Source organism: Syngnathus scovelli, chromosome 17 (assembly GCF_024217435.2).
Source record: "Syngnathus scovelli strain Florida chromosome 17, RoL_Ssco_1.2, whole genome shotgun sequence".
In the NCBI taxonomy this organism is placed as follows: Eukaryota; Metazoa; Chordata; class Actinopteri; order Syngnathiformes; family Syngnathidae; genus Syngnathus; species Syngnathus scovelli.
The window spans coordinates 12,194,429-12,220,809 of NC_090863.1; the positions used below are offsets into that span (position 1 = coordinate 12,194,429).

General features: G+C 41.9%; 2 protein-coding genes across 18 annotated transcripts; one reads left to right on the forward strand and one right to left on the reverse strand.

Moving 5' to 3' along the window:
• Positions 1-490: 490 nt before the first annotated feature.
• On the reverse strand, positions 491-25,762 carry LOC125985027 (vesicle-associated membrane protein-associated protein A). Of its 17 annotated transcripts, none has more exons than XR_007487190.2 (11): positions 25,570-25,762; positions 21,037-21,189; positions 20,538-20,641; positions 20,317-20,397; positions 19,834-20,049; positions 18,775-19,364; positions 18,243-18,317; positions 7,982-8,203; positions 7,667-7,723; positions 6,925-7,167; positions 491-749 (listed from the first exon to the last, which is right to left on the reverse strand). XR_007487190.2 is itself a non-coding variant. In XM_049747469.2 (6 exons), exons 1-6 carry the CDS (start codon positions 25,625-25,627, stop codon positions 19,230-19,232), a joined length of 747 nt encoding a protein of 248 aa, XP_049603426.1. In that variant the 5' UTR covers positions 25,628-25,762; the 3' UTR covers positions 18,564-19,229. The 17 variants fall into 17 exon arrangements, 1 of the variants encoding a protein (XP_049603426.1); XR_011085637.1 differs by lacking the exon at positions 491-749 and adding an exon at positions 8,283-10,123 and having other exon boundaries at positions 6,218-7,167; XR_007487191.2 differs by lacking the exon at positions 491-749 and adding an exon at positions 18,084-18,163 and having other exon boundaries at positions 6,218-7,167.
• LOC125985006 (protein APCDD1) lies at positions 10,853-17,624 on the forward strand. Its single transcript, XM_049747431.2, has 5 exons — positions 10,853-11,189; positions 13,613-13,790; positions 13,854-14,379; positions 15,472-15,793; positions 16,061-17,624. Exons 1-5 carry the CDS (start codon positions 11,150-11,152, stop codon positions 16,501-16,503), a joined length of 1,509 nt encoding a protein of 502 aa, XP_049603388.1. The 5' UTR covers positions 10,853-11,149; the 3' UTR covers positions 16,504-17,624.
• Positions 25,763-26,381: the final 619 nt, after the last annotated feature.

The window sequence follows — 26,381 nt, forward strand, 5'->3', positions numbered from 1 at the left end:
TTGCTTTGTAGTAGTTATTTTGGATAAACTATTTATTTACAGTTCACCTCCATTACTTTTATTTTTTTAGTTGCATGTTTTATATTTTCATATTGATGTGTTCTGAGGTCGGTGAGGAACTGGTTAGCACAACCGCCTCACAGTTAGAAGGCTGTGGGTTCGATTCCACCTCCGTCCCTTCCTGTGTGGAGATTGCATGCTCTCCCCGGGTTTTGCGTGGGTTTTCTCCTTTCTGCTTGGTAGGCCGATTGAGCACTCCAAATTGTCCCTAAGTGTGAGTGCGAATAGTTGTTCGTCTCTGTGTGCCCTGCGATTGGCTGGCAACCAGTTCAGGGTGGATGGATAGTTTCAGATTGTTTTTCTCTTGTACGAGCAAAATCAAATGCGCTTCCGACCTTTGCCTCTAGATGGCAGCAGTATACTTTCTCAAAAGCCACTTACCATAAATGCGCAGGTTTTGTGGCTGTGGAGGAAAAATGCAGGAGAATGATGATGGACATAACTCGTTTATGTGAACTTATGTCCCTCGTTGAGTTTCGGACGTGTTCTCATCTTTCTGCTTAGTGTGGTATAACCTGAGTGCGTGTATGTGTGCGTGTGTGTGTGCGTGTGTGTGCGTGTGTCAGGCATGCGCACACACGGTTTCCATTACGGGGGCCGGCGTGGTTCCCTTGGCCCAACCGCAAGCCTCCTGTCTCCACTGAGGCTCCACCCAGCTCTGCCACAGACTTCCCAGAAAAGAACAGCATCTAATTAAAAAAAAACACACACACAACTTTAATTACATTCATCCCCCTCTCTCTCACACATACACACACACATATACATACGCACATGTATGTATACATGTATGTGTATATATGTATATATATATATATATATATATATATATATATATAATATATAATATACATCTTGGAAAACATGTTGGAATGCGGCCCTGAGGACAAGAGCTTGATACCTGACCTTTGACCACGATATTTCCCTAATAAAGTGGCCTGTTATTAGGTACACTTGAAAATGGCGGTGTACCCAATGGAGTGTCCGTGTGACTCCCTCGTTAAGTGCAGGTGCGTGAAAAGTTTTAGCTTCTTTTGAACGTGAAAGTGGCTAAAACTTTTCACGCAGTTGCGCTTAACGAAGGTCACTTGGAAAACATGTTGGAACGCGGCCCCGAGGACTAGAGCTTGATACCTGACCTTTGACCATGACATTTCCCTAATAAAGCGGCCTGTTATTAGGTACACTTGAAAATGGTGGTGTACCTAATGGAGTGTCCGTGTGATTCCCTCGTTAAGTGCAGGTGCGTGAAAAGTTTTAGCTCCTTTTGAACGTGAAAGTGGCCAAAAACTTTTCACGCAGGTGCGCTTAACGAGGGTCACTTGGAAAACATGTTGGAACGCGGCCCCTCGAGGTTTTAATGGTAAAAGTAAATTTCAAACCAGCAATCTAATGTGAAATTACAGTAGTCAAAGTCAAAGTCTGCTTTATTGTCAATTTCTTCACATGCCAAGACATACAGAGATCGAAATTACGTTTCCCGCTATCCCACGGTGATAAGACATAGTACACAATATACATACAAGTAAACAACACAAAAAGTAAAAACAAGAAGGCACAAACAATGAATAAATAAGAGCGATGAATAAATAATAAATAAACAAACAACATAATAAATAAGAGGACCAAAAATGGAGCGAGTGTGCATACAGGAGACAGTCAGAATATAGCGCAAAAGTACAGGACGTTACGCAGGAGGGGGGAGAGAGTTCAGGATCCTAACAGCCTGGAGTATGAAGCTGTTGGTGAGTCTGGTGGTGCGGGAGCACAGGCCCCTGTACCTCTTCCCAGAGGGCAGAAGACCAAACAAAGAGTGAGCGGGGTGACTCACATCACACCCAATCGTGGTCGCCTTGCGGGTGAGATTGGAGGTGTAAATGTTCTTCAGGGAGGGGAGTGAAGCACCAATAATCTTACCAGCTGTGGTCACTATGCGCTGCAGGGCCTTCATGTTGTATTCAGTGCAGCTACCACCCCACACAGCGATACAACTAGAGAGGACGCTCTCAATGGCGCCACGGTAGAATGAGGTCATGATGGCCGGAGGAGCACTTGCTCGCCTGAGTATCCGCAGGAAGTACAGGCGGCGCTGAGCTTTCTTCGCCAGTGATGCAGTGTTGGTGGTCCAGGAGAGGTCCTCACTGATATGCACCCCCAGGAATCTGGTGCTGCTCACTCTCTCCACCACAGCACCGTCGATGGTCAGTGGCAGGTGTTGGGTGCGACCCTTCCGGAAGTCAACAACAATCTCCTTGGTCTTGTTGACGTTCTGCACCACGTGGCCAGAAGGTCGACCTCCGACCTGTATTGAGTCTCGTCGCCCTCGGTGATGAGACCCACCAGAGTCGTGTCGTCGGCATATTTCAGCACGCGGTTGCTGCTCTAAGTTGCAGTGCAGTCATGTGACAATGTGGACAGTCAACCAAGTCTCAGTGAACACGAGCACATATAGATATATTGGATAAATATATTTAGGCGTATATATGCATACACGTTATCTAAAAACTATAAGTGTTATAAAATCAAGATTACCCAAAGAGAAGCATCATCTATCTCCCCATTGTTGCATAACGGCGCATCGCTTCATGCAATAAAGCCGTTAGCCGTTAGCTTGGAGAAAACGCGCATAAAAGTGGTGTTTCAGTGAGTGGTTCTTTCTTTCCTTGGCAAAGCAAATCGTAACTCTACATTGTGGCTTACATAGTTCACGCCAGGAGACGCAACACATTCACTGACTGATCCGTTGATGCACGGGAAGGAAGGCAGTTCACCCATGAACTCGTTCGCGAACGGGAAAGTCACGATTCGTTCCCTCACTGATCCGTTTACTACGCGATCAACTGGAAATGCAAATCACTTACCCACTCACTGACTCGTTCACTTACAGCTCCGTTCAGTTGGCGAACGGGAAATGCAATACACGGCTCGTTCGTGAACGGGAAGTGACGTCATTTTCTTCTTCGTTTTGTTTTATGGCAAGGTGGCATCAGCTTTAATGGGTATTACCGACATCTACTGGTTGAAGTCATATGAACTGAAAAAGGAACGAATCACTTTAGGAAGTGATTCGTTCACTCTCGTTCACTGAAAAGATTCGTTCTTTTATGTATATTATATAATATAATAATCATACATATTATATATATATAATAAAAAAATGTTATATATATATATATATATATATATATATATATATATATATATATATATATATATATATATATATATAATAAAAAAATTATTTGTCAGGTCTCGTGTAGTATAAACGTTTTGTACAAATGCCCTGTTGATTGTCTTGCAGGCGCAGAGCTGAGTCAACAAATGAAGACTTGGCCAATAATTCACCATCTGAAAACATTGTGATGGACCTCAAAGAAAACGGGCCTAAAAAGTCCCTGACCCTGAGTGGCCTTCTCCACACACAAACTCACACACACACGTTATTTAAACATGTGCCTAAGTGTTGCACGACGGCTGAACGCAAACATCTTTAAGCGTTCGCCATCCGTCATGCGAGCAGGCGGATGGAGGTCAGAGAAAAAAAATAAAGTCACCACAGAGGCCAACGAGCTGACATCTTTTCTAGCTTTTTATTTCATACTTTGTTTTTGTCTATTTTTCCTTTATTAACATAACACAAAGTGTATACATATACTACATACAGTTTTCAAACATTTTGGTTTATCTTTGTATTTGTTTTCAATATTGTTTAAAAATCTGTGTATTTTCCATTTAATGTTTTGTCTAGTTAGATATTTTAAATAAATACTTTTCCCTAATAGTTACGATAGTCCCTAATTATAATACTTTTGAATATCTGTGTATTTGTAACCACAAACAAAACAGAAAAAAAAAGCACCCTAACCACCAGCAATCAAAGGGTGAGTACACGCCTAATTTGCTTCACGGTGATTAACTTGTATATTTTTTACATTTGTACACTGTAAACGAGATTTAGAAAGATTTTCATTCTGGAAGAGATGAACAGCTTTTCCATTTTTTTCCTATGGGAAAGTTTTGTAACTTGTCGTCATTCCTCGCCACAAATTAATGTGCTTCGTATGTGCATTTGTTGCTCCGATTCCAAACTAAGATAGTACACACACACACACACACACACTTAGAGAGAAAGACGGTCGGACGAGTAAACAAAAGACAAAAGACCCCAACGCGTGTGCGCGCGCGCGCGCGCGCGTGTGCGTGCGTGTCAGCGCCTTATAAATGAGCTCGGGAGCGCAAGAGCTATGAGAGGATGAGACAAGTGTCTGATGACGACTTGGACACGCTCCTTCCGCCAGATGGGCGAGAAGGGCCACGCCAGGACAGGGAGGCGCAGACATGTTTGGAAAGTTGATGAAGTGTTGGGGAAGCAGTCACATTTGACCCCTGACTGACCTTCTGCATATCAATGTGTCACAAGAAAAACATCATCTGGTTGGACACAAAGTGAAAATGTTGATCCTTCAATGTTGATCTGACTTCAATAGTGTGAATATTAATAAAGATATTTTTCCAATACACTTGCCAGTATCACGATACACAATAACATAAGAGAAACATATGTAGTTACAAGGGGTAGAGTCAGATAAGCTTAGGCTTCCTTCTACTCCCTTTTGAACAAATATGAATTTACTATAAAGGGAAAATTATAATGCAATATCATTTTTTCTTTTATTTATGTTCTATTGAGTTATCATTTTCTGTATTTTTTTACTTTTTTTTCTTTTAATGTTCCAAACAAACACAATGGGAGAAAATCAGCACGAATGTTAACATTAGCATGCTAATTTCCAACTGTATATAGTTTTTTTAATTATTTTTATCTTCACAGTATTTCCCTAATATCGATGCTATCACTTCCCCTATCAAGATACAGTCATTGCGTGATAATTGATATTGAGACGGTATCTATATGCACACATGCATGCGTGACATGAACATTTTGCGTGCATGTGTGTCCCACACTTTGGTCATCTTTTCTTGCTCCCATCACGAACGAAAGCTGCAGCACATTAACACTTGAACGTCCATGAATTTGATTGGCTTCCAGCTAATCCTTTTGTTCTTTGTCTTGTGGTCCCAAACTTGTTCAAATAGCTTCCAGAGGCGGATGTGCTGCAGAGATCATTCACATTCCAACATGTGCCACTGAAGGATCTACGTATGAAGACAACAAAGACACTAAATTGGGAAGTCAGTCATCCATTGCGTGTGTGCTCTAGAGAAAAATTTCCCGTGTTGTAAAAATATCGTTTCCATTGATATGATCGACTAACATTGTATTGTTTTCTGGCCCCCCACCTAGTCTGGAGGAAACATTTAAGCTTTCCTCCCTTTTTTTATGTGCGCTGATGTAGTCCAGTAAAAAGTATGGTGGTGTAAGTGGATCCAAAGTGCTGCTTTAAGACTTTTCCAGACTCGTCCACAGCGTCATGCCAGCGGTCCATTTGATGTGGACCATTGCTGCCAATTGAAGGATTCCTCTTTTGCCTTTCCGTCCTTAGGATCAAAGAAAATCTATTTGACTGAGGCCCGCTGTCGCCACGACAACCTAGATCACAGACAGGAAGCTTCACGGATCCTTGTCATCAACAATGACACCACTCTACAGCCAGGGACCCTCTGAGAAGAAGCCCGCCCCCCCCAACACCACTCCCACCATCATGTTTGTGTTGTGTGGGGCATTTAATTCTAAATACACCATCTTCCTGTGTGTGCAGTCTTATGTTCAGGTTGCTACGTTTTTTTCCCCCGAGATGTGAAGTAAAACATTTTTTTTGCACTCAAATCCAAATTATTATTCTATTGTTATTCTTGTTGTGACAGCTAACTTGCTATTGCGAGTGAGTTACAGTGATTTGTAACGCTATTTACGATATACTTTTGGTAAAGAAAACCATAACACAATATTAGGTTCTTATTTCGGGGTTTCCGCGGAGCAAGCAATATGCGTCTTTTTTTTTTTTTTTTAATTGGAATGAGTCCAGGAGAACCTGAATTTCAAATTGGTTGATTTTCACTTCTTGATGCACATGTGAGGTTGGAAATGTTAGTGGTCAGACAGAGAAGCATTGTGCCAACCTGCTCTCTCAGCAAATGTGTGTTGCGTTAGTGTGCCAGTGGTCAACCAGGATGTGGGGGAAAAAAATTCTAGTACTGTAGTCATATTTTTATTTTTAGATGTTAAAAGGGTCCAAATGTAGACAACAACAAAAAAGACATGAAAAGAACAAGTTTTAAATAGTTGTTTACCGTAATGACTTTTCTATTGTTGCTTCCATTGTGTACAATGGGTGTAATTAGCAGCAGGGCAATAAAACATGCTGTCGCTGCGAGCGCAACCAAAATAGCACAAAAGCTTTTTTCATATTTATATATATATATATATATATATATATATATATATATATATATATATATATATATAAATTCATAAAAAACATTTTTACAGCCTGCTGTGGTTAAGCAGGGCGGGGAATGAAAGGAATGAGTCCAGACAAGTGCTGTTGTCGCAAAACTTGCTGGGAAACGTAGTTAAAGACCACGTGCGCACATTACTAGCATGACTAGCATGTATGTGTTTACATAAAAGACAATTTAGTCTTCAATGCTCTTTGAGAACAGAAACTTTCATAAACATGAAGGTCAATTTAGTCTTTAATAAATGCACTATATGCATTTTTGTGAATATCAAAGACACACAAAGTTTCCAACGTCGAAATGGTGAGAATTGTGTGATGAAATGCATTTTTCTGTTTGGGAGTGTTGATGGTAAGAAGAACATCAACAACGCATCTGTTTTGCATTTTCTTAAGACGGATTTCCCTCCAGTGACCCTTCCGTGCTCCTTGATGATTTGTTTACCTGCTTCGAAAACACGTTTGTCGCCTAATTCCTTGCCCTCTTTTTCTTTCTCTTTTTATGGACTTGTTCTTTCTTTTCCACAAGGCACAAAGCAGCCTGGAGCTCATCTGGTTCCTCTTGCGTCTGCGGTCGCAACAGTGAAAAGGCCACATCAAAGCTGGCTGTCAGAGAGGCTGCAGAAGACGACGACGATGGAGAAATAGAAGAGGAGGGAAAAATCTGGGACAAATTCTGGTGCCCCCCCTCACACACACACATGCACACCAGTAATGTGTCTGCATTGGTGGAAACTCTGGAAGAAAGGATGGCTCATGTTTGCCCATGGCATAGAGTGGCTTAGGGTGACAATTTGAACATAATTAAAATACCAATTTGCTTTTGGTATTTATGAAAAAGCAAGCTCGCTTCATTTAAGAATAAGTAGTCTTTGAAAATAATCATTTGAGACTTTAAATTGTTATATTTTGGGAAACGAAATGGTTCCATGCATATTTATTTCAAAGCCGTCCATTTTTATACACACTACTGTAGTGACAATGAAATGAAAGCCTTCGTAATGAATGCGTTGTGGGAGTCAAGAAAAAGACGCACACAAACATCAAGAGAGGCAGAGAGAAGATCAAATGTTTTTAGGGGCGTGCTGGTATGTTTTGAAATGTGACCTTGAGTAATTTAGCTGTCCATCAAGTTAAAAAAAAAAAAAAAAAAAAAGAAGAGAGAATAAGAAGAAGCGTGAGTGTACCTGCTGCTCAGCACTGATCTTTGTGTTGTGCCTGGACACGTTGGGAGCCACAAAAACCTAAAGAAAAAAACGCCCAACAGATATTAGAAACAGATGAATCCTATGTGGGATGTTTCGTCCAAAAAGCTAGCTGCCAAGAAACGTTTCTCCTAATGATAGAATCAACGTTTTGCAAGACATGCTGTTTTTTTTTTTTTTTTTCAAACACACCCTGTTTTCTGATGAAACAAGATGGTTGATGACTCAAAGCTGTCTTTGATGTTTCCAAAAACATTTGCTAGCTCCAATGAAGACTACATTTTATTCTATATTAACCTTTAGTATAGGCATCAGCTTGCATGTTCGCCAAGCTGCAGCGGCCCGGCACGGAAGAAGCCGAGGCGGCGCAAGCCACAAGAATCCCGACAGTCGCCGCAGTCCGGTCCAGGCCTCTTTTAGATGCCTCAGAGTTGCGCTGCGTCATGGATTTCTATGAATGTGAAGGACTTGACATCTTCGACTGCATGTCCTTGACCACTTTGAACGTTTGAGCTGCAGCTAAAAAAAAAACGATAGAAAGCGGCTGCTCGTGACTTTGATCGTATTGTCGTCTGCAGCTTATTTCACGCACACTTACCGCAAAATGACTCCAAGTTAGCTTTATGGTAGGATCGAAATTGTCTTTGAGAAGCTAAATGTGCATTTTGTAACCATCAAAGGCGAAACTGTATTTGATGTTTGTGTGTGTCTGTGTATGTGTGGACGGGCGGGGGGTGGCATCTTAGCATCATTGAAGACTTGAAAACAAATTTGCCTTTGATGTTTATTAGCTTTATTGAAGACTAAATATGTTTAGATGTCTATGGAAAAAAGTATGCTAATTTCACAGATTTTAGATTTTAGAGTTCACACTATTTGTTTTCAAATCTTGAAATGGTCTTGCTCTGAGCTCCTCCAAAAAAGTGTCTTGAGTGTCATCTTCATGCATTTTCATTCCCGCCCACTCGTGCACTTAAATCAGGGCCAATTCATCATGTGACAGCACGCTGGCTGTTTCATTTGGCAAATAAGAGGAGCCCACATTGCACATGGGACATATGTTTACCCCATGAAACGTTTTGGCCTCAGCTACGCCATCCGTCTCTCTCTCTCTCTCTCTCGTCCTATCTGGATCTCATTTAGCCTCAGCAGATGGCGGCCATGCTGAACTTGGAAAGATGGCCGTGCCTTTTGACTCTCACGCTTTGGCTTACTGAGTTGCTTTTCTTTCGCAGGAAGAAGGAATTAATCTGGATGTCGTGTCGGACAAAATGAGGGTCAAGTGGTGTACCAAATCGACATCATTAGTCTAGTGAGTGATTTGTTTTTTTCTTGCCATGAAAAACACTTGGGTAATGTTTCTCAAAAAATTATTTCGCATGAATAAAATATTTGGGGGTTTTTTCAACAAAATGGGAAATAATGCGCTTCCCTCGTTAACTATCACCATTGGCTATCAAAATTGAGCTCGACTTCTTTTTTTGTTTTTGTTTTACAGATGAACTTCTTCTTACACTTGCATGGCTATTTGAAGCATTGCCAGCAGTTTGTGTCGCTTGTACAATGACGACTGTTCAAACCAGTTTCATCCATCCATCCATCATTGGAACCACTTTGTCCTCACGAGGGTCAGGGCAGAGCATTTCTATTTGCATTGTTTCTAATGCGCTGGAATTTGAAGGAAATGTTTTGTTTTCAAGATCCATGCTGGCATTTTGGGTCTGATGGGCCTTTCGCAATAACCACTTGAAAGAACTCGTTTATTCTTCCTGACCGTGTGGGAATTTTTTGCTGAGCTTGCCGCCGGGCCACTCCCTCCTTATTGGGCCAGTCTTTCGTTGATGACACAAAAGTCCTCGGGGAGCCGTCACCAGAAGCAAACACAAAACAGACAACTTGCGCACAGCAAAGCAACATAGCATTAATCAGAAACACACACAAAATTGGCAAAACTATGTTGCTTGCACTGAACATTCCAAAGGATGTTTGTTTGTTTTCAGATTTTTTGTTTTAAACAGATATTTGTGTTCATTAAAGAAATCTCTTTGATGTTTTTTTTTTTTTTTTAACTCATTACACTCAATGAAGATGTTTCTCAATAGTCCGAGAAGGAAACTTTGTCTTTGGTGCACAAGTGTACTAAATATTTTGGTCATGTGTGTATGTTTTACAAAAACATCAACTATTTGATGGGAGAAGTGAGTATCATGACACTTTTGGAGACGAAAAACACATTTCCTGTGCTTTCGAGGTGACTTGATAGCAAGATGAAGCTTTTTTTTTGTGCTGCCGCACAAAGAGGGTGCAGTGATGCTGAGACTTTGCAAGGGTCAACACACAAGAACAAGACTCCCACTCTGGTGGCGTCATGAATGCCCCTTCCGGCCTCCTTGCAAATCCCATCAGGGTGTTTGCCTGCATCCCAGTTTTTCCGGGGACCTGAAAGAGGAGGAAGAAGGAGGGGAGGAGGATGGGGTCGCTGTGTAGAGCTTTAAGCACTGAGATAATGCTGAGTTCTTATTAGGAAAGATTAGCAGATTATCTTGGGGGGGGGGGGGGGGGGGTGTATTTTCTTGAAATCCTTATTGGGAACACGGAAGCAATGATGGAAAACAGCTTGGTGTCTGCTACTAAGGAGATTTAGGTGAGAAGATGAGAAGACAAAAGGGAGCCGGAAATTCCCACAAAAAAGAAAATAGTTGCCATTTTAACTTGGATATATACACACACACATATCATACCAGAATCAATTAAAAAGTCATTTTGCTAGGAAAAAGCTATGAACGTTTTTTTTTAGAAATAATTTTATGTGACTGAATTTAAGACAGATTTTTACAGCTGAGGAGCACTACGACAACAGAAAAAAATATATATAGTTATTTTGAAATCATGGCAACTGTTGCGATAATAAAATATTATTACTATAATTATGATAGGTAATTCTAAGAACCAATTTGAATATTTTTCAAGAACATAACGTGCGGACACAAATATTTGAAAATGGGAGCCCCAAGAGCTCATCTCACAATGGGTGACGGCAGGTGAATTGCAAAGTAGGGTTCACCCTCATGAGTTGTTGCTAGCATCCAAGATGACATTTTTCACGTGGAGGAAACGCCCACAAGGCTTTCCACGCCCATGAGAAATGCAGCCAGGCTGCAGCTGAGCTCAGCTCAGCTCTCTCTCTTACTCTCACAAGCCAACAGCGAAGAGTTTGCGCAGCTCAGCAAGCCGCTCAACGCAGCCAGCCAAGCTGCACTTGAGAATTTTTTTTTTTTTTCTGTCAAAAAATTAACATCCATGAAGAAATCCAGCACCACCATCTTGCTCATACTTGGAACCATCATGTGATTTGAATTTTTTCTATTTTTCACCTGATAAAGCAGCAAGCAAGCAGGCAGGCGGAGCTTGTGAAAAAGCAGAAAGCAGTCTAGTGTGTGACAAGTTGAAGTTTCTGCAACTGCAATGGACCTGGCTTTACTTCTGATAATTTCCTCCTGTTTAGGTAAAGCAACTTCAAGCATATTTGTATATAGAAGAGTGGTGTGTACGCGCATTCCTAAGGAATTTTAAGCCACAACTTGAAATTACAACTCAGCTCTATAATGACGTACTTTGTTTTACATGCAAAATTAACTACAAATGGATGTGTTTTCAGTTGATCTTTTTAAAGGATATAAATTCCAAGATTTAAATGAATCAGTATTGCGAAAATATTTGTTTCAATTAAAAAAGGCATGAGTTTAAGAGGATAAAGTTGGATTTTTTTCAAGGAGGTGTGGGCTATTTTGAGGGCATAGAAAATGTCTATTAAAGTAATAGAAGTTATTATTTTTGTCTTTTTTTTTTGTAATCCCAACAAAATAAACGTGTCATATTTGATGAGGGGTCAGCAACCAGGTGCTCACAAGCACAAGGTCACGCTGAGGGGCACATGAGCAGCCGGCGGGCCTGTGCAGAGAATGTTGAAGGGATCATTTCAAATTGTAATCACTTTTGAGAAATGAGAAGATTAGTACTGTTGGTTGTGCTCATTGTACTTTCTGTTAAATCATTGATGATTTTAAATCAAAAATATGATCAGTGTCTTGTACGGCAGGCCCTTCGGAGTTTGTTTTGAAAGAAGCAAGCACCTGTTGGTATGCCGACCTCACACAAGTTCATTTCATTGAGAGCTGGTGGGTAGGTGGGGGGTGAGTGATGTGGGACGTTTGAAGTCAATAAAAAAAAAATGTGCCCGGGGGCCATCTGAACGTGAGCTGCCATGCATTGTGGGACTTTTCCACTTCAAGATAAATGAAGACTTTGTTGTGGGGGAGAGACTTGAAGAAGTGAGCGTCTTCTGCTTGTACTTGACTCGATGACGGACGAGCGGCCAATGAGATGAGTCGATAATGTGAGGAAATAGTAGCTGTTCGCTTTCAGAGTTTTACGGGATAAAGTGGCCAAATCTGATGCTATGATGCTCAGCACTGCAGATGCCTTTAAGGACATCTTGTGATGAAAATTGGGTACTAAACAAACTCTGATCTGCTCTGAAAATAGGATTTGTATTGGCTTAGAGCATTAAAAAAATATATTTTTAATAGTCCCACTCATCTTTTTGATGTGCTAATTTGATGGGATAAGGGGAAAAGGCAGGATTTTACAAGAGAGGATATTCCAGAAGTCTTTGGACAGTATATGGGGTACATTTGAAACAGAAAACAGTCATAAATGTTCTTTGGAATGGTTTTTTTTTTTAGAAAAATGTTTTTTTTTTCTAAAAACAACGGGTTAAAGTTGTATCTTTTCAAAAATAAAGTCACAATCTTACAAACGTAAATTCATATCCTTGAGAAAAAGTGTTATTTTATGAGAACACAATTAAAAAAATTGATTAAAAAAATAATAAAATTTTGCAATAAAAAATATTTTTTCCTGAAAAACGCATTTGTTTCAAGGAAAAATAATCATACTTCTATTTTTTTCCAAAGCTAGTCTACACTGGTTAGCATTATCCTTGCTAGCACTGTCATGCAGATATTCTAGATTCTATTGTAGTATTTTTTCATATGAAACCAATCACATATTTGGAGGTGTACAAGAGGGAATTGTCTTTGTCTGGTTTGCAGCGTCTGTGCTTGTCGGGGTCCGCGCTGACGTTACCTCACCAGTCGGCGGTTTCGAGCCAGCTGGCAATGTTGTGTGTGCTTTCTGAGCTGTGGGAGTCTTGTGGGCGCTTTGATTTTTACATTTGGAGAGCTCAGAGCCGACTCGACCTTTTGTCGTCTATGCTGGGATGTTGGTGACTGCTCTGACCTCAGAAATATTCAAGCCACCTACTTTTAATCATTTACGCCTATTGAATGAGGTTTTTTTCGAGCACGTGAACGAACATCTAACGCCATCTAAGAGTCGTTGTTACGGCTAACAAAGCTAACTACTGTAAATCGTGATCCAATTTGTGCCCTAAACAGTTGCCTGGCAAACCTTAAATGGCTTTTAATTTCGGTTATACTCTTAAACGGCTTTTAGTTTAGGTTATACTCGATAAAAAGAAAAAAAGCCTACAGAAGCTTTGATTCCAGTTCACTTGAGTGGAACAGAAGTCATCCATCATCTTTATTTCTTTCCATTTGTCCATTTGAGACTTGATTCATAGATGCTTGGAGAGAATATAAACCTCTTTTAAGATTTCTCAGTAATGTCTCAAAATGTTGTTGATTCTGCTGATACTGTCTACTTTGATTCTTATCTTATCCCTTTTGAAACCTTGAATACCGAAACGACCCCAAAACCTACAACTAGCGCATCACTCCCAAAGCTCAAGCTTAATCCGTAAAGACCTCTATGACTTGGAAGTTGGAAATTGGAGATGCCATAACCTGATCCAAAGACTAATCTCCAACCTTAAATCTCTAATTGAGCTATTTATACGTTTTGCAGGTTTGTCAGCATGTTTCTCCGTGGAGGAGCAGTCACGTCACCTCTCCTTGGAGAAAACCTATGGCCGCTTGGTCAAGGACTCCCACATGTGCCACCACATGTTGAAGCACCTTCACGACGGGGCCCGCATCACCGTGCAGATGCCCCCAAACGTGGAGGGTCACTGGGTGTCCACCAGGTCAGTCCCCCTCAGCTCTTCCACGGTCTCCCGGTTATTGGGCTAACGCTTGGTCCCTTTCAGCTGTGAGGTGCGACCAGGTCCGGAGTTCCTGACACGCTTCTACCGCTTCTACGACAACAACACCTTCGAGGCGCACCAGTTCTACTATGAAGACAATCACTGCACCAAGCCCACCTACACCCTGCTGGTGCGGGGACGCCTGCGCCTGCGCCAGGCCTCTTGGATCATACGGGGCGGCACCGAGGCAGAGTACTACCTCCACCGGGTCCAGATCACTTGCCATGGGGCCGGAGTGGCCGAGGAGCTGAGCCAGAGGCTGAACCAGAGCTGCAAGGGAGCCGTGAGGGGAGCCTGGGAACCCAACGTGCCCTACGAGCTGTGGAGCGAGGAGGGCGGTTATAACTGCTCCAGGGAGCTCAACTTTGCCATGCATGAGCTGCAGCTGCTGCGGGTGGAGAAACAGTACACGCACCACAACCCGGACCACTTGGTGGAGGAGCTCTTCTTAGGGGACGTCCACACAGACCCCATGCAGAGGCTGTATTACAAGCCCTCCAGCTACCAGACGCCCCTGCAGAACGTCAAGGTCAGTTCCGTTCACGTCGCACAGTGATTTAGTTTTTGTTTTGATGTCGGCTTCTTCTTTTCTTAAAGACTGTTGTGGATTTTTTTTTTTTTTCATGTTTGATCAACTATTTTCAGTGACTTCCTTTAAGAGCTTTTAGTTTCCTTTATTATATCATATTATATTACTATATTTTTTTTCACCCAAAAATTGGTTGGACTTCATTTTTGTATGTTTTATCCGTTTTTCGGTGATTTCGCTGTCTATGTTTTTATCGTAATACATTTTTGTGCTTTTATGCATAATTTTTTCTTAATGTTTGGGTGAACTTCAAGTTTTCTACACATATTTGTGCGCTGCTTGAAGCTTGTCTGCTCGAAGCTTGTCTGCTTGTAAACAGTCTTCAAAGCATGTTCTTCAGGCTTTGCGAAGGCTGGAATTTGTCGTTCGCCATACGAGAAGTTCACTTGACAGTGATTTCTCCCCCTCAAATATGGCAGGAATCCCCCCCAGAGACAGAGTGCTGCCAAAGTGTGATCCACTGTGGCCTCGCTGCCACTTTATTTGCTCGTTTGGAGCTCAACCACAAAACGATGCTGGAATGGTTGCTTTGTTCTCTTGGACAAATGTGAAATACTTTGTGGTTGTTTAAATTGCAACAACATTGTTACTTGTTTTCAAGAACAACAAATCTTGATTTCGTCCTCCTTAGGGAGCTATCTTTTCTTTTTTTTTTTTTTTTACCCTCAATACTTTGTTATTCAACATCTGACAAAACACACACCCTCCAAGTGATACAAATATGTTGCCTGGAAAAATACACCTAATAAATCAGGCAAATCATCTCCATTTGTTGAAAAGAATGCAAAGCCATTCATCCGTAACAACCTCCCCAAAAAGAAACAATACAATTTGGAATGTTTTCGTAAAATGGGAATTAATATTATTTTACTTGATGAAAAAAATGACAATGCAAAAAAAATTTACACGCAGACAATTTTACACTGAGTAAGGTTAAAAGAAGAGTACAAAAGTGATTGTTACACCCTCTTCAATCGTGCTTTTTAGGCCAACAGAAAGTGGTGGCTGCAAGTTTGCTCGTTGTCATTTCAGAACCACGCACACGGTTGCATCGCCTGCCGCATCATCTACCGCTCGGACGAGTTTCATCCGCCCATCCTGCCGCCTCGTGCTGACCTGGCGGTGGGTTTGTACGGCCAGTGGGTGAGCCAGCGGTGTGAAGTGCGCCCGGAGGTGCTCTTCCTCACCCGCCACTTCCTGTTCCACGACAACAACCACACGTGGGAAGGCTACTACTACCACTTCTCCGATCCCGTGTGCAAGCACCCCACCTTCACCATCTACGCCCGGGGACGCTACTCCCGTGGCCTGCACTCCACGCGCGTCATGGGTGGCACCGACTTTGTCTTCAAAGGTGACGCATTTTGCCTCATGCGCTCGAAAAACACAAGAACAATAATGGAAGAATACAAGAACTCCGAAACATATCAAACTCACAATCACAATCCCATATAGATTCTTTGGCTTTTTCAAAAGCCTCAAAATCAATTTGCCACAAACCACTCAAATTAACCTTCTTGGAGTCTTATCCAGATATAGTTCTCCCCGAACGTGGTAGACATGTATGTCTAGTCTTGGAAAATGGTAGCCATAACGTTATCTTGCCATATCCTCCCTGCAGTGAATCACATGAGAGTGACGCCCATGGACTTCGCCACCACATCGCTTCTCAACGTGTTCAGCGGCAACGAGTGCGGTGCCGAGCGGTCGTGGCAGCTGGGCGTGGAGCAGGACGTGACCGCCACCAACGGCTGCGTGGCCCTGGGCATCCGCCTTCCCCACACAGAGTACGAGTTGTTCCGCATGGAGCGTGACGCCAACGGACGCTACCTGCTCTTCAACGGCCAGCGGCCCAGCGACGGCTCCAGCCCGGACCACCCGGGCAAGCGGGCGACATCCTACCAGCTTCCCCTTGTGCGCTGCGCCGCCAGCAGCCAGGCGCCCAGACGCGACCTTGACGGAAACGACACACCCCTGCGGCTCAGAAATGGCGGCGAGGGCCATAAACGGGCCAGTGTGGTGACAGCGTTTGTTGCGATCATTGTCAAAGCATTGTCGCTTTAGGTCCACAATAGAGAAAAGCAATAAGTCGCCTAAGGAGGTCATTATTGAACCTCAAAGTGGTACAATCAAGTAGATTGTGCCGAATGGGCCAAAATGGCTTCCAAGGGAGCGTGCATTGTTGGCTGAAGGAAGAGAAGAGCCAGGAACCATAGACTTGTCCCTACAAAAAACTGCACTTTAGGCGGAAAGAGCCAAAGATGGACTCTGATGTATACATGATGTGATATGTACATCCCCCATAGTTGTTTAGATAAGGGGCAGGAAGCCATTTTTCTATGAGGGAGCGGTCATATACTCTACTTAAGAGTGTGCATATATACATGCCTGAACGGGAATATAAATTTCCCAATCATTGTGGCAAAATACCACACAGTCCACAGACCGCCAGTGGTTTAGCTTGAGTGGGCCAATCAGCGCTCACGTGCGACGTTGCCCACCCTTGGTTTCACTCTCCATAAAGATGCTTTTTTGGTATTGTAAAGAAAGACTAAAGTCACGTTTCAATGTGGAGTCATAAAAACATGACTACAATTGCACTTACTGTAATATGTATCTTATCAAGACAGCAGGGTCATGGAAATAATGTAATGAGATGGTGTGTTTTTGATTAATGGAGTCATTCAACCATTATCCATTAAATGGGATTTTCATTTCATTTTCAGGTAACGATCAATCACAGCTGACCTGTTTTTGGGTTTAGTCATGTGACGTTCGCAAGCTGAAAATTTCAACAAACAGCTTGATTTCATGTGTGTACTTGGCTTTACAATTAAGGAGAAAGGGGGGGGGGGGGCGTTGCGCACTCTACATTATGTTGTTCTCCGAATTTTAACTGAATGTCCTGCGTGTTAGGAATATTTTGTCCAACAGATGGCGGCAAACATCGCAGCTTGACACGCCAGAAGTCACACAAAACTCGAGTCCAAACCCTGAGGATATTTTGTGAATGTTGAAGGTGATGCATTAAGTTTGTATTGCTTTTTCTTAGGCTTTTTTGTGATGTCACCAGGTGCATGTGACCTCAAGGAGGAACGAGTGTTGGTAACCAAAAAAGGTTATTTGGTTGTTAGAACGTGGGAAAGTGTCTAACTGCTCTGTATAATAAAGCAGCACAATAATTATGCATACAAAATTATTTGCTAATGTGTACTAAAAGTACGTTTGTATTAATAATGCACTTATAGTAAATGTCCACTAGGCGGCATTAGATCAACATTGGTGGCATCTTTAAGGTGTAAGACCTCAAAATGTTTCATTTTCCGCATAAATGTGATCCCTCTTTTCCTCGGTTGAAAACAAACAAACTAATTCAAGTGTAGAGTTAAATGAACCACTAGATATAAACTAAAAAGTAAAACCACACACCCTCTGCAGACATCTGAGACAATACTGTCATCTAGTGGCGTTTTATAGATACTGCTGGAATTAAAATGTGCACGTAATCCAAAATAAGTGTTAGTATCGCCATCTACCGCAGCGGTTCCCAACCTTTTTTGCGCCACGGACCGGTTACATGTCAGACAATATTTTCACGGACCGGTCTTTATATAAATACGTAAATACCCATCCATTTTCTGTACCGATTTGTCCCCACGGGGGTCGCGGGCATGCGGAAGCCTGTCCCAATTGTCATCGGCCAGTAGGCAGGGGCCACCCTGAACTGTTTGCCAGCCAATAGCAGAGCACACTATAAATAAATAATACATTTATAATAAAAACCACATAAAAATAAAACTCACCATTAAATATCTGCTCCGTAGCTTTTTGGGCTCGACTGGGGAAACATGTTACGTGACCGGGATGAGCTTCTTGACCTAAATTAATTGATTGTCAATAAAAAAAAAAGTGGTTAGCAACCTCTAATCTACCGGATTAAAACCTATCACTGAGGTCAGTAATTGTATCGCTCATGATGTAGTGAGGTGTTTTCCTATAAATTCCACCTTAACGCCAGAATTGGTCAGTTTTGACTTTTAACGAGTTACCGCATTAACTATTGTATCATGTTATTACGTATTTTTAATAATTATGGTTAAAAACAAAAAGGAATAGACTCCATATGGAAAGCATCGGGGGGGTTTTTTGTCCTCCATTTTATTTTCAATGTTTATTATAATGGGACAGAATTTAAGAATGGAGACCCATTTCAGTCAATGCTTACCTCAGATGGGAATAGAAGATTTGTATAATAATTAATAATAACAATATAAAGTCTGCATTGGTGGGTAAAGAATAGACAAATGTACAAGGAGGAGGAGGAGGAGGAGGCACCTTGATCCCCAACTGGACGCGAACATTCCAAGAAGTAGAAGAGAAAGTAGTGATCCAGTGATGGTGATGGAAGTTCTTCATCTTTGTTTAAAAAGAATTTCATTAAAACAATTGAGTCCACACCGATTACAAGCAAGAGAGAGAGAGAGAGAGAGAGGTGGTTATGATTCACTTCCTTGTGGACTGACAGTTACCTTTCCGTCACATGACCTGAAACCTTCTAAGGGGGAGAAAAAAAGAACACAATCCCTTTGTCTTTGCCTTTGCTTTCCGAATGCGTGTGCGCATTTAACCGTGTGTGAAAGTTAAAAAAGAAACAAGAAAGAAAAGGCAGCGCCTTTGTCATACACGCGTGTTGGCCTGGAAGCTCACGCTAGCAGTGATATGGCGGATGTCAAGACAAACACTTGATTTGAGGGAAAGAGGGGCGGAGACGCCACCGCCGACCCACGAGTCTACAAGATGAACTTCCCTAGGAAGAAGCCGATGAAGATGGCCGCGATAACCACCAGGAGAGAGGGCAGAGAAGCGGCCGAGTTGGAGGTTGTATGATCCGAGCGTGCCACCTTCCTCATGCGCGCGCCGTCGTCCTGCAAAACGCACTGATGTCAACTCGTGCTCCGACTGTAAAGTCTTAACGCAATGTCGCCGCTTTCTTTTGGCACAAGACAAATCCGATTTCAGCTTTCATCATGCAATTTTTCTTAATCAAATCGGTGGTTTATTTTTAAGCGTAACTTAAGATGAGTTTGAAAGGATAAAGTGTCAACTCGTGCTCCGACTATAAAGTCTTAGCACAATGTTGCCGGTTTCTTTTGGCACAAAAAAATCTGATTTCAGTTTTCATCGTGCAATTTTTTCCTAATCAAATCAGTTGCTTATTTTGAAGCGTAACTTAAGATGAGTTTGAAAGGATAAAGAATTTTGGATCACAGTTTGGTATATACAGTAGATCCGTGACGGCCTTAGCAATACATTGTACATAAATCAGAACGATATCTTTGGCCATGTTTTGCACAAATGACAATTGCCTTCCACTTATTTAACAGTGTGTCTCACCTTTAAGTGTCGGTTCTCCTCAGCTATTTTGCTCATCTCCGCCTGCAACCGCTTACACTTCTCCAGCAACTTCTTCATCTCGCTGTCATCCAATGAGGAAGCAGAGGCAGTGGCCGTGTTGGTGGCGGCGGGTGCTGGTGTTGCTGTCGCGGCTGAGGGCGGCTCAGCCTTGGCAGAGTTCATCACCGGGGCAGATTTGCTCACGTCCACGTCATTCTGAAAGTAGGGAAGGAAACCCTGAGTGGATACTTGTCCAACTACTACGAGGTTGAGGTTATGTTTATATCAAAGACAGCCACATTCAATCAATTCAAATACCATAGAAGAGTTCATTCTTTCAAAAGAAACCTTTCAGAAAAAAATCATTTTGTTTGCTATATTGATTTTTGGATTTGGGAGTTAACCTTGCGTTGATGTGCATATGGTCCCCTGGTAAAATGAGACTTGGGGCATAATTAATTAGCGTCAGCGCCGGTTTCTTACCATCTTATCGTTTTCAGAAGGCAGCTCAAAGACGCATCTTAACTTGGAATCCATGAGGTCATCGGGTTTTGCGTCTTTCCACTGGCAGCGGCCGAGAGAAAGAGCGCAAAGTGGGAGATGTTAGTTATTGTCACCCTGCAGCTCTAGCAAATATCACAAAACATTTCGGCACATTTACTCGAGAGCACACGATTATGCCAGAACCCATGCTTGCTCCTCACCAAAGAGTCCATGTCAGAGACATTGGGTGGGGCGAAGATTGTCTGCACCATGAATTTATGTTTGCTCTTCTCATTGGGGTCATAGTCAAAGGGCTGTAGCATAACTGAAAAGGAAACGATAACACAATTAGCAGGGATGAGAATGGCAAATGTGAAAAAGCACGGAAAAGTGGCGGGGGGGGGGGGGGGGGGGGTGGTATACGCTGTGCGGGGGAATGCCCGCGAGAGTCGCCGAGGCCCCCCCCATATATAAAAAAATATTTTCTCAACGGATTTACACGATTCACGAAAATACTTTCGCCGGAAAAAAACACAGAAATCCACGGATCTGCGGAAAATTCTCATCCCTGAATTAGGGTGAACTTGTCTATTGGGGAAGATTATATTAAAGGGGGCATATTATGATTTAGTTTTTAATTTAAGATTTAGTTTTGTGCCATCCTTAAAAGTTTCATTAAAAAACTGTCGCAGTTGGTGGAAAGACGCAAACTTCACTGACCAGAGATGTTGACGGCGGCTCCCGCTTCGATGACGCCGCTGTTGGGCCGTACACAATACCGGCGCGGCGCCGTCGTCTTGACTTTGAAACACACTCTTTTGTCTGAGGGGTTCTTCAGCTTGAGGTTGGTCGTGACGACATCTGTGAATGGACCTAGTGGAAGACAAATAGACAAACGGTGGAGTTAGTGTTACTACTAATATTTACACTGAATGGAACCATTTTTGGTGCCTGTCTATGTTTATTGCGTAGACATTTGTTGCGGCACTCAGTTAACAGGATATGGTCTCCATGGAGGTATACAGAAAAAGAAAATAGATGCTCCAGGTGTGGGGTCAGTTAAACGGAAAAAAAGGACAAAAATAAAGTTGTATGTTTTACGTAACAGCAGCAAAGTGGAGTTAAGGCAGCTTAGAGCAAAAACATTCACTTAGGAATTTGAGCGCTGCATGTACACAACCACTCGCCCGCAGATACTTCTAGAAGGTAAATGTAATCAAGTACACTGGTTAAAAAAATTAAAGGAACACTTTGAAAACACATCAGATTTTAATGGTGGAAAAAAAAAAAAAGTTGGATATCTATACTGATATGGACAGTTTAATGTCTCAGGAACAAAAGGATGCCACATCTTTTGATGGAAATAAAGGTTTTCAGTATATAGACACCCCAAAAATCAAAGTGAAAAAATGATGTGGCAGGCTCATCCATTTGACTTGCGACTTATACTCCAGAGCGACTTATATGTTTAGCCTGTTGTTGCTCGTTCATGTCTGTTCTTGGTGTTCGATTTTGTCGAATACATTTCCCCCAAAATGCGACTTGTACTTCGGAGCAACTTATGTTTTTTTTTTTTTCACGTTACTGTGCATTTTATGGCTAATGCGATCTATATTCCGGAGCGACTTTTAGTCCGAAAAATACGGTACTTAAAGGCAATATGGTGCCAAAAAAGAAGGGTATTTATTTTCAAGGCAACTATTTATCATTGTTAAATTTGAGTTCAAATGAAGACAATGTCTGAGAATTAAATACTCCAATTCGGAAGACAAAAATGCATTTCATTTGATAATCTGTTGTTCTTTTTGAGAAACTTCCACAGATGAGTGAGGTGGTGCCTGCGGTATGACAACAGGAATCTACATATGTACATAAGACAAAAAATCAGTTTGGGAACCACCATACTACGAGATCCCTGGAATAAATTCAAAGCAAGTGCGCTTAATAAACAACTTGTGATGCCCAACCCAGCCAGCCCCCAAGTGTTTTTCTTTCATTTCATTAGCCAATATCATAATCCTACAAAGCATTTTTGATGAAATAACATTTCAAGTTGGAAAGCAGAAGCGTCATGAGACGGCTCTCTTTGCCCACTCCAAAGAGAACTGTGCTGATTGAGTTTAGTTGATTGAGCCCGAGCCATAACTATTTTTGTCTAGCTGTTTTTCATAACTCATTAACGCTAAATGCAGTTGACAGAGTTAGAACTCTAATGGGAAGCGAGCTCAGTCACAAGATGACCAAGACCAAGTATTGATCCTTGCATGGATATGGAGCCATACAGGCACACTTTCATAGAGAATCTTAATTTACGTGCTTTGCTCCTAAAGAATGAAAAGTCTAACATCCAATAAGTAGCACAGCTGATTTTTAACGTGTGCTAGAGTTGCTAATACTCAAGGTAATGTCTTGTAGCATAGCTGCTGCTAATGTCATGTACCATAGCGGATGCTATTGTCTTGTAGCATAGCTGATGCTAATGTCTTGCAGCATAGGTGAAGCTCAGGCTAGGAAAATGTGAAATTTGTGTTTGTGCATGGCAGGTCGTGAGGTATTAAAGGCTGTGCATTAAGCTTGGCCAGTGTTGACAAAAGGCTACATTCACACCCGCTGCTGAGAAAGATAAGACGGCAGGCATGACCCGCTTGCAGAACACAAGCACGGCAGTGTTGTTCCACACGCGTGCACTCAGGTACGTCACCAGGAAATTTTTGCAAACCTGTTCGACTTTGTCAATGACAGTCTGTTGAGGACAATGTGTGCGCCAAAATAATCCGAGAAATTTGTGGATGCGTGGTGATCATTGCCCGTGATACGAATCACCCGCTCCCGATTACGCACACACGAAAGCTGGCGACCAACAGTTTAACAAAACAAAAAAAAAACATCTAAACCAATTAGCACAAAAAAGGCTAAGGGGTTTTTTAATGGTTGACTCATTTCCACACATTACATCCATTTAAAATTTTTAGAGCATGATGTTTTCAGATGTCTTGTGCTTGACTGTTTTTCAATGTCCCCTGCTATGCTGCCTGTAAATAACACCATTTCCCATCTTTCCTCCAAGTGCTGCCAAGCACCAGAAATACAGTACATACAGTACACCTTTATTCTGTTTTACAACGATACTTAACCAAAATAATAATTTCATATCTACCTGTGGATCCAATAATGACGACGCTTGTGGTAAAAACATATCCTACCAGTTTACATATGGGCCATTCAGTTACATTTAAAAGAATGGGACTGAGCCCTGCCTTCCAATATACCGTATCCCTATTTTTTGTCTTTATTCTGGCCTATTTTCTCACTCTGTAGCAACCTGCATCTTCCTTGACTGACACTCCATCCTTTATGGATTAAAAGGTTGTTATTGTCTGGGCCTGATCGAATATTTAAAAAAATAAAACAAAACTGTTAGTGACAGCCATACCGTGAGTCATGGGTCAGCAGCAGGTAGCGTACAGTGGAAAAGGAATAATACAAAGCAGTCCATTAAAAAAACTAAAAGATGCACGATGAGCATAACTCAAGGCAACATGGAAATGACTCCAACAGAAATACACACGCGGTCCACCCACACTGGCTCCATCTATTACCTAAGCCCGGGCTGACACCTTGGCTCATCTTGTTGCATGCCAGCCAAGTTTGGGTCCCACGGGCCTGGTTGTGGTCTAAAAATAGCTGAGAAAAAAAAAGAACACGAAAGAGGTCTGCCCCTTTCTATCCAACTAGAGGAATCCCAGATGAGGGCAGACATGTTCCTTTAACATTATAAAAAAGTCCGCTTTTCAATGCTACGTTGAGATGTTCAAAAGTAAGTACCCTGTTTTCGCCTCAATAAATCCAATGGGTTCAACGGCAACATCTGATAATTGGATTCATTACGTCTATTTGGTTTGTTTCTTAAGTCTGACTGGAGAAAATGGATGCCTGATGGCATTAAGTATTAATTTATGGTTCAATTCAAGGGCACCAAACATTGGGAGGGGGGTAGCTTGAGTCACTTTTAAGTGCCTTTCCAAAACAATGGCAATGCACAAGAAGACACACACCAAAAAAAACCCTTTACATTATATTGTTTTGGCCAGTATAAAGATGAGACATTCTTCTTGTGCATTTGTCAGGCTTTGTCTGATTTTGCATATATTGTATTTTAGGCATAAAGTGAGGATTGGCAGTTCAGAAAATGATGGATGGATGAATGGAAGGATAAACATACAATGTTATTTATATACTGCTGCAATTACCATTCATATGAGTATTATAGTATTAAAGTATTATAGGTACGCAAGTATGAAGTATTAGGCAATCAATTCTATTGCCCACACTCCTCTTGTTATAAATATTCCATTATTGCATATTGCAATATTTAACTACTGTTTAAGAGTTTTTTTTAGGCAGGGGATATTTTATTTTCTCTAAGCGATAAATAAAAAAGTTTCCCCAAAAGCCTACATTTTTTTACACAAAAAACTCCAGTTATTTAGAACTCTTGAATAAATTAATTGCATAGAATTCTATGCAATGAATTTATTCCCTGAAAAGCTCATCACTAGTACACATCCATCTATATAAAAAGCAGCAGTTTGAAATCAACAAATATTTCAAAATGAGTTTAGGGGAGGTAGTTCGTTGGTAAAGTTTAAAAGGGGGTCGGTCGTTTGAGACATGCTAACACTTGAGCTAGACTGCCTATAGCCAACGATTAAATGACACATCACAGAAGGCTAGCCAGGTGAAGCTAACACAGCATTGCCTTGCAGCCAATGTTTCCTCACACAACCCTAAAGCTTTGCACTATTTCACCAAAGTGAGCTGCATCTAGATCATTAGCCAAGTTTCTTTTTCCAACTGACAGTCATTGAACTAGCTTGCCATAAACGTGTAGAATTCCTATCGCAGTCATTTCATTGACAGGATCATTCAGACTTCAATTAAATGTGTTTGGCGATGCTAACATTGCGTACACGTTCACTTCCAGCGACGTAAGCCTGCCCCTGCATATTTCCCCCACCTTCGGCCGCCAGCGTGGCCTCCAGGCCCGGCTCGCCCGCGTCACCGGAGCGCGAGGAGATAGCGGCGGCCCGTCCGATCCGCGGCTAACTTAAAATGGCGCTGAACGTTGGCTAGCTCGCAGCCTACGACAAGCCGCTGAAGTGAGTGTAAAAATACATTTGGAGCCCCGGCAACACACCGTCACGAGAAACTGGAACGTTTGTCGCGCAACAGGCACACTGCGGGGTACCTTACCTTTAAATCTGAGGTCGGAAGGGGGCTCGAGAACGAGGACCTGGTCCAACTTGGACATTTTAGCTAGAGGAAGGGTACCTGTGTAGGGGAACTGGTCACTACTGACTAATGAGTCTCTGCTACGCTACTCACTCTCTCTCTCTCTCTCTCTCTCTCTCTCTCTCTCTCTCTCTCTCTCTCTCTCTCTCTCTCTCGAGCTCTCTCACCACTGAAGTGCGCGAGCATGTGGCCACTAATTCACGAGCGCGCACGCACAGCACACGGTGCTGACGTATGTGCGTGTTTACGTATTGTATGCGACTCTTACTGATGTTCCCGCCCCCACAATTTTGAATTCCAGCCCGCGGGACAAATCCGGCCCCTGGTCAGATTTCGCACAGCCCGCACCTTCGGTCTCACAATGAATTATTTAAGGCCCGCCTGCACTGTTAAACTGAATTAAAAATATCATGAAACTTGAAACTATAATTCCTCCTTTTACCAACTTTTATAACTCCTGTTTAAAATGTTCATGAGGCAAAATCATTTGAAACTCATGCATATTTAGAATTTGTTTAAATTTGACCAAATTGTTGTCTTAAATTTAGACTACGTAATCACATAGACTAGAATTTCAAACAAAATATCCACTTTAAAACTTTTCACTAACTCTGCAGCAAACACCTCCCACGGAGTTACCAATTCGCAGCTTTCAACCTTAAACAATTGAAATAAGAAAAAAATCATACAGTCATGATTCTGGCCAATTGTCTCATTTAAGACAAATAATACAAGGACAATGCAATAAATGATGTAAGACTACTAACATGATT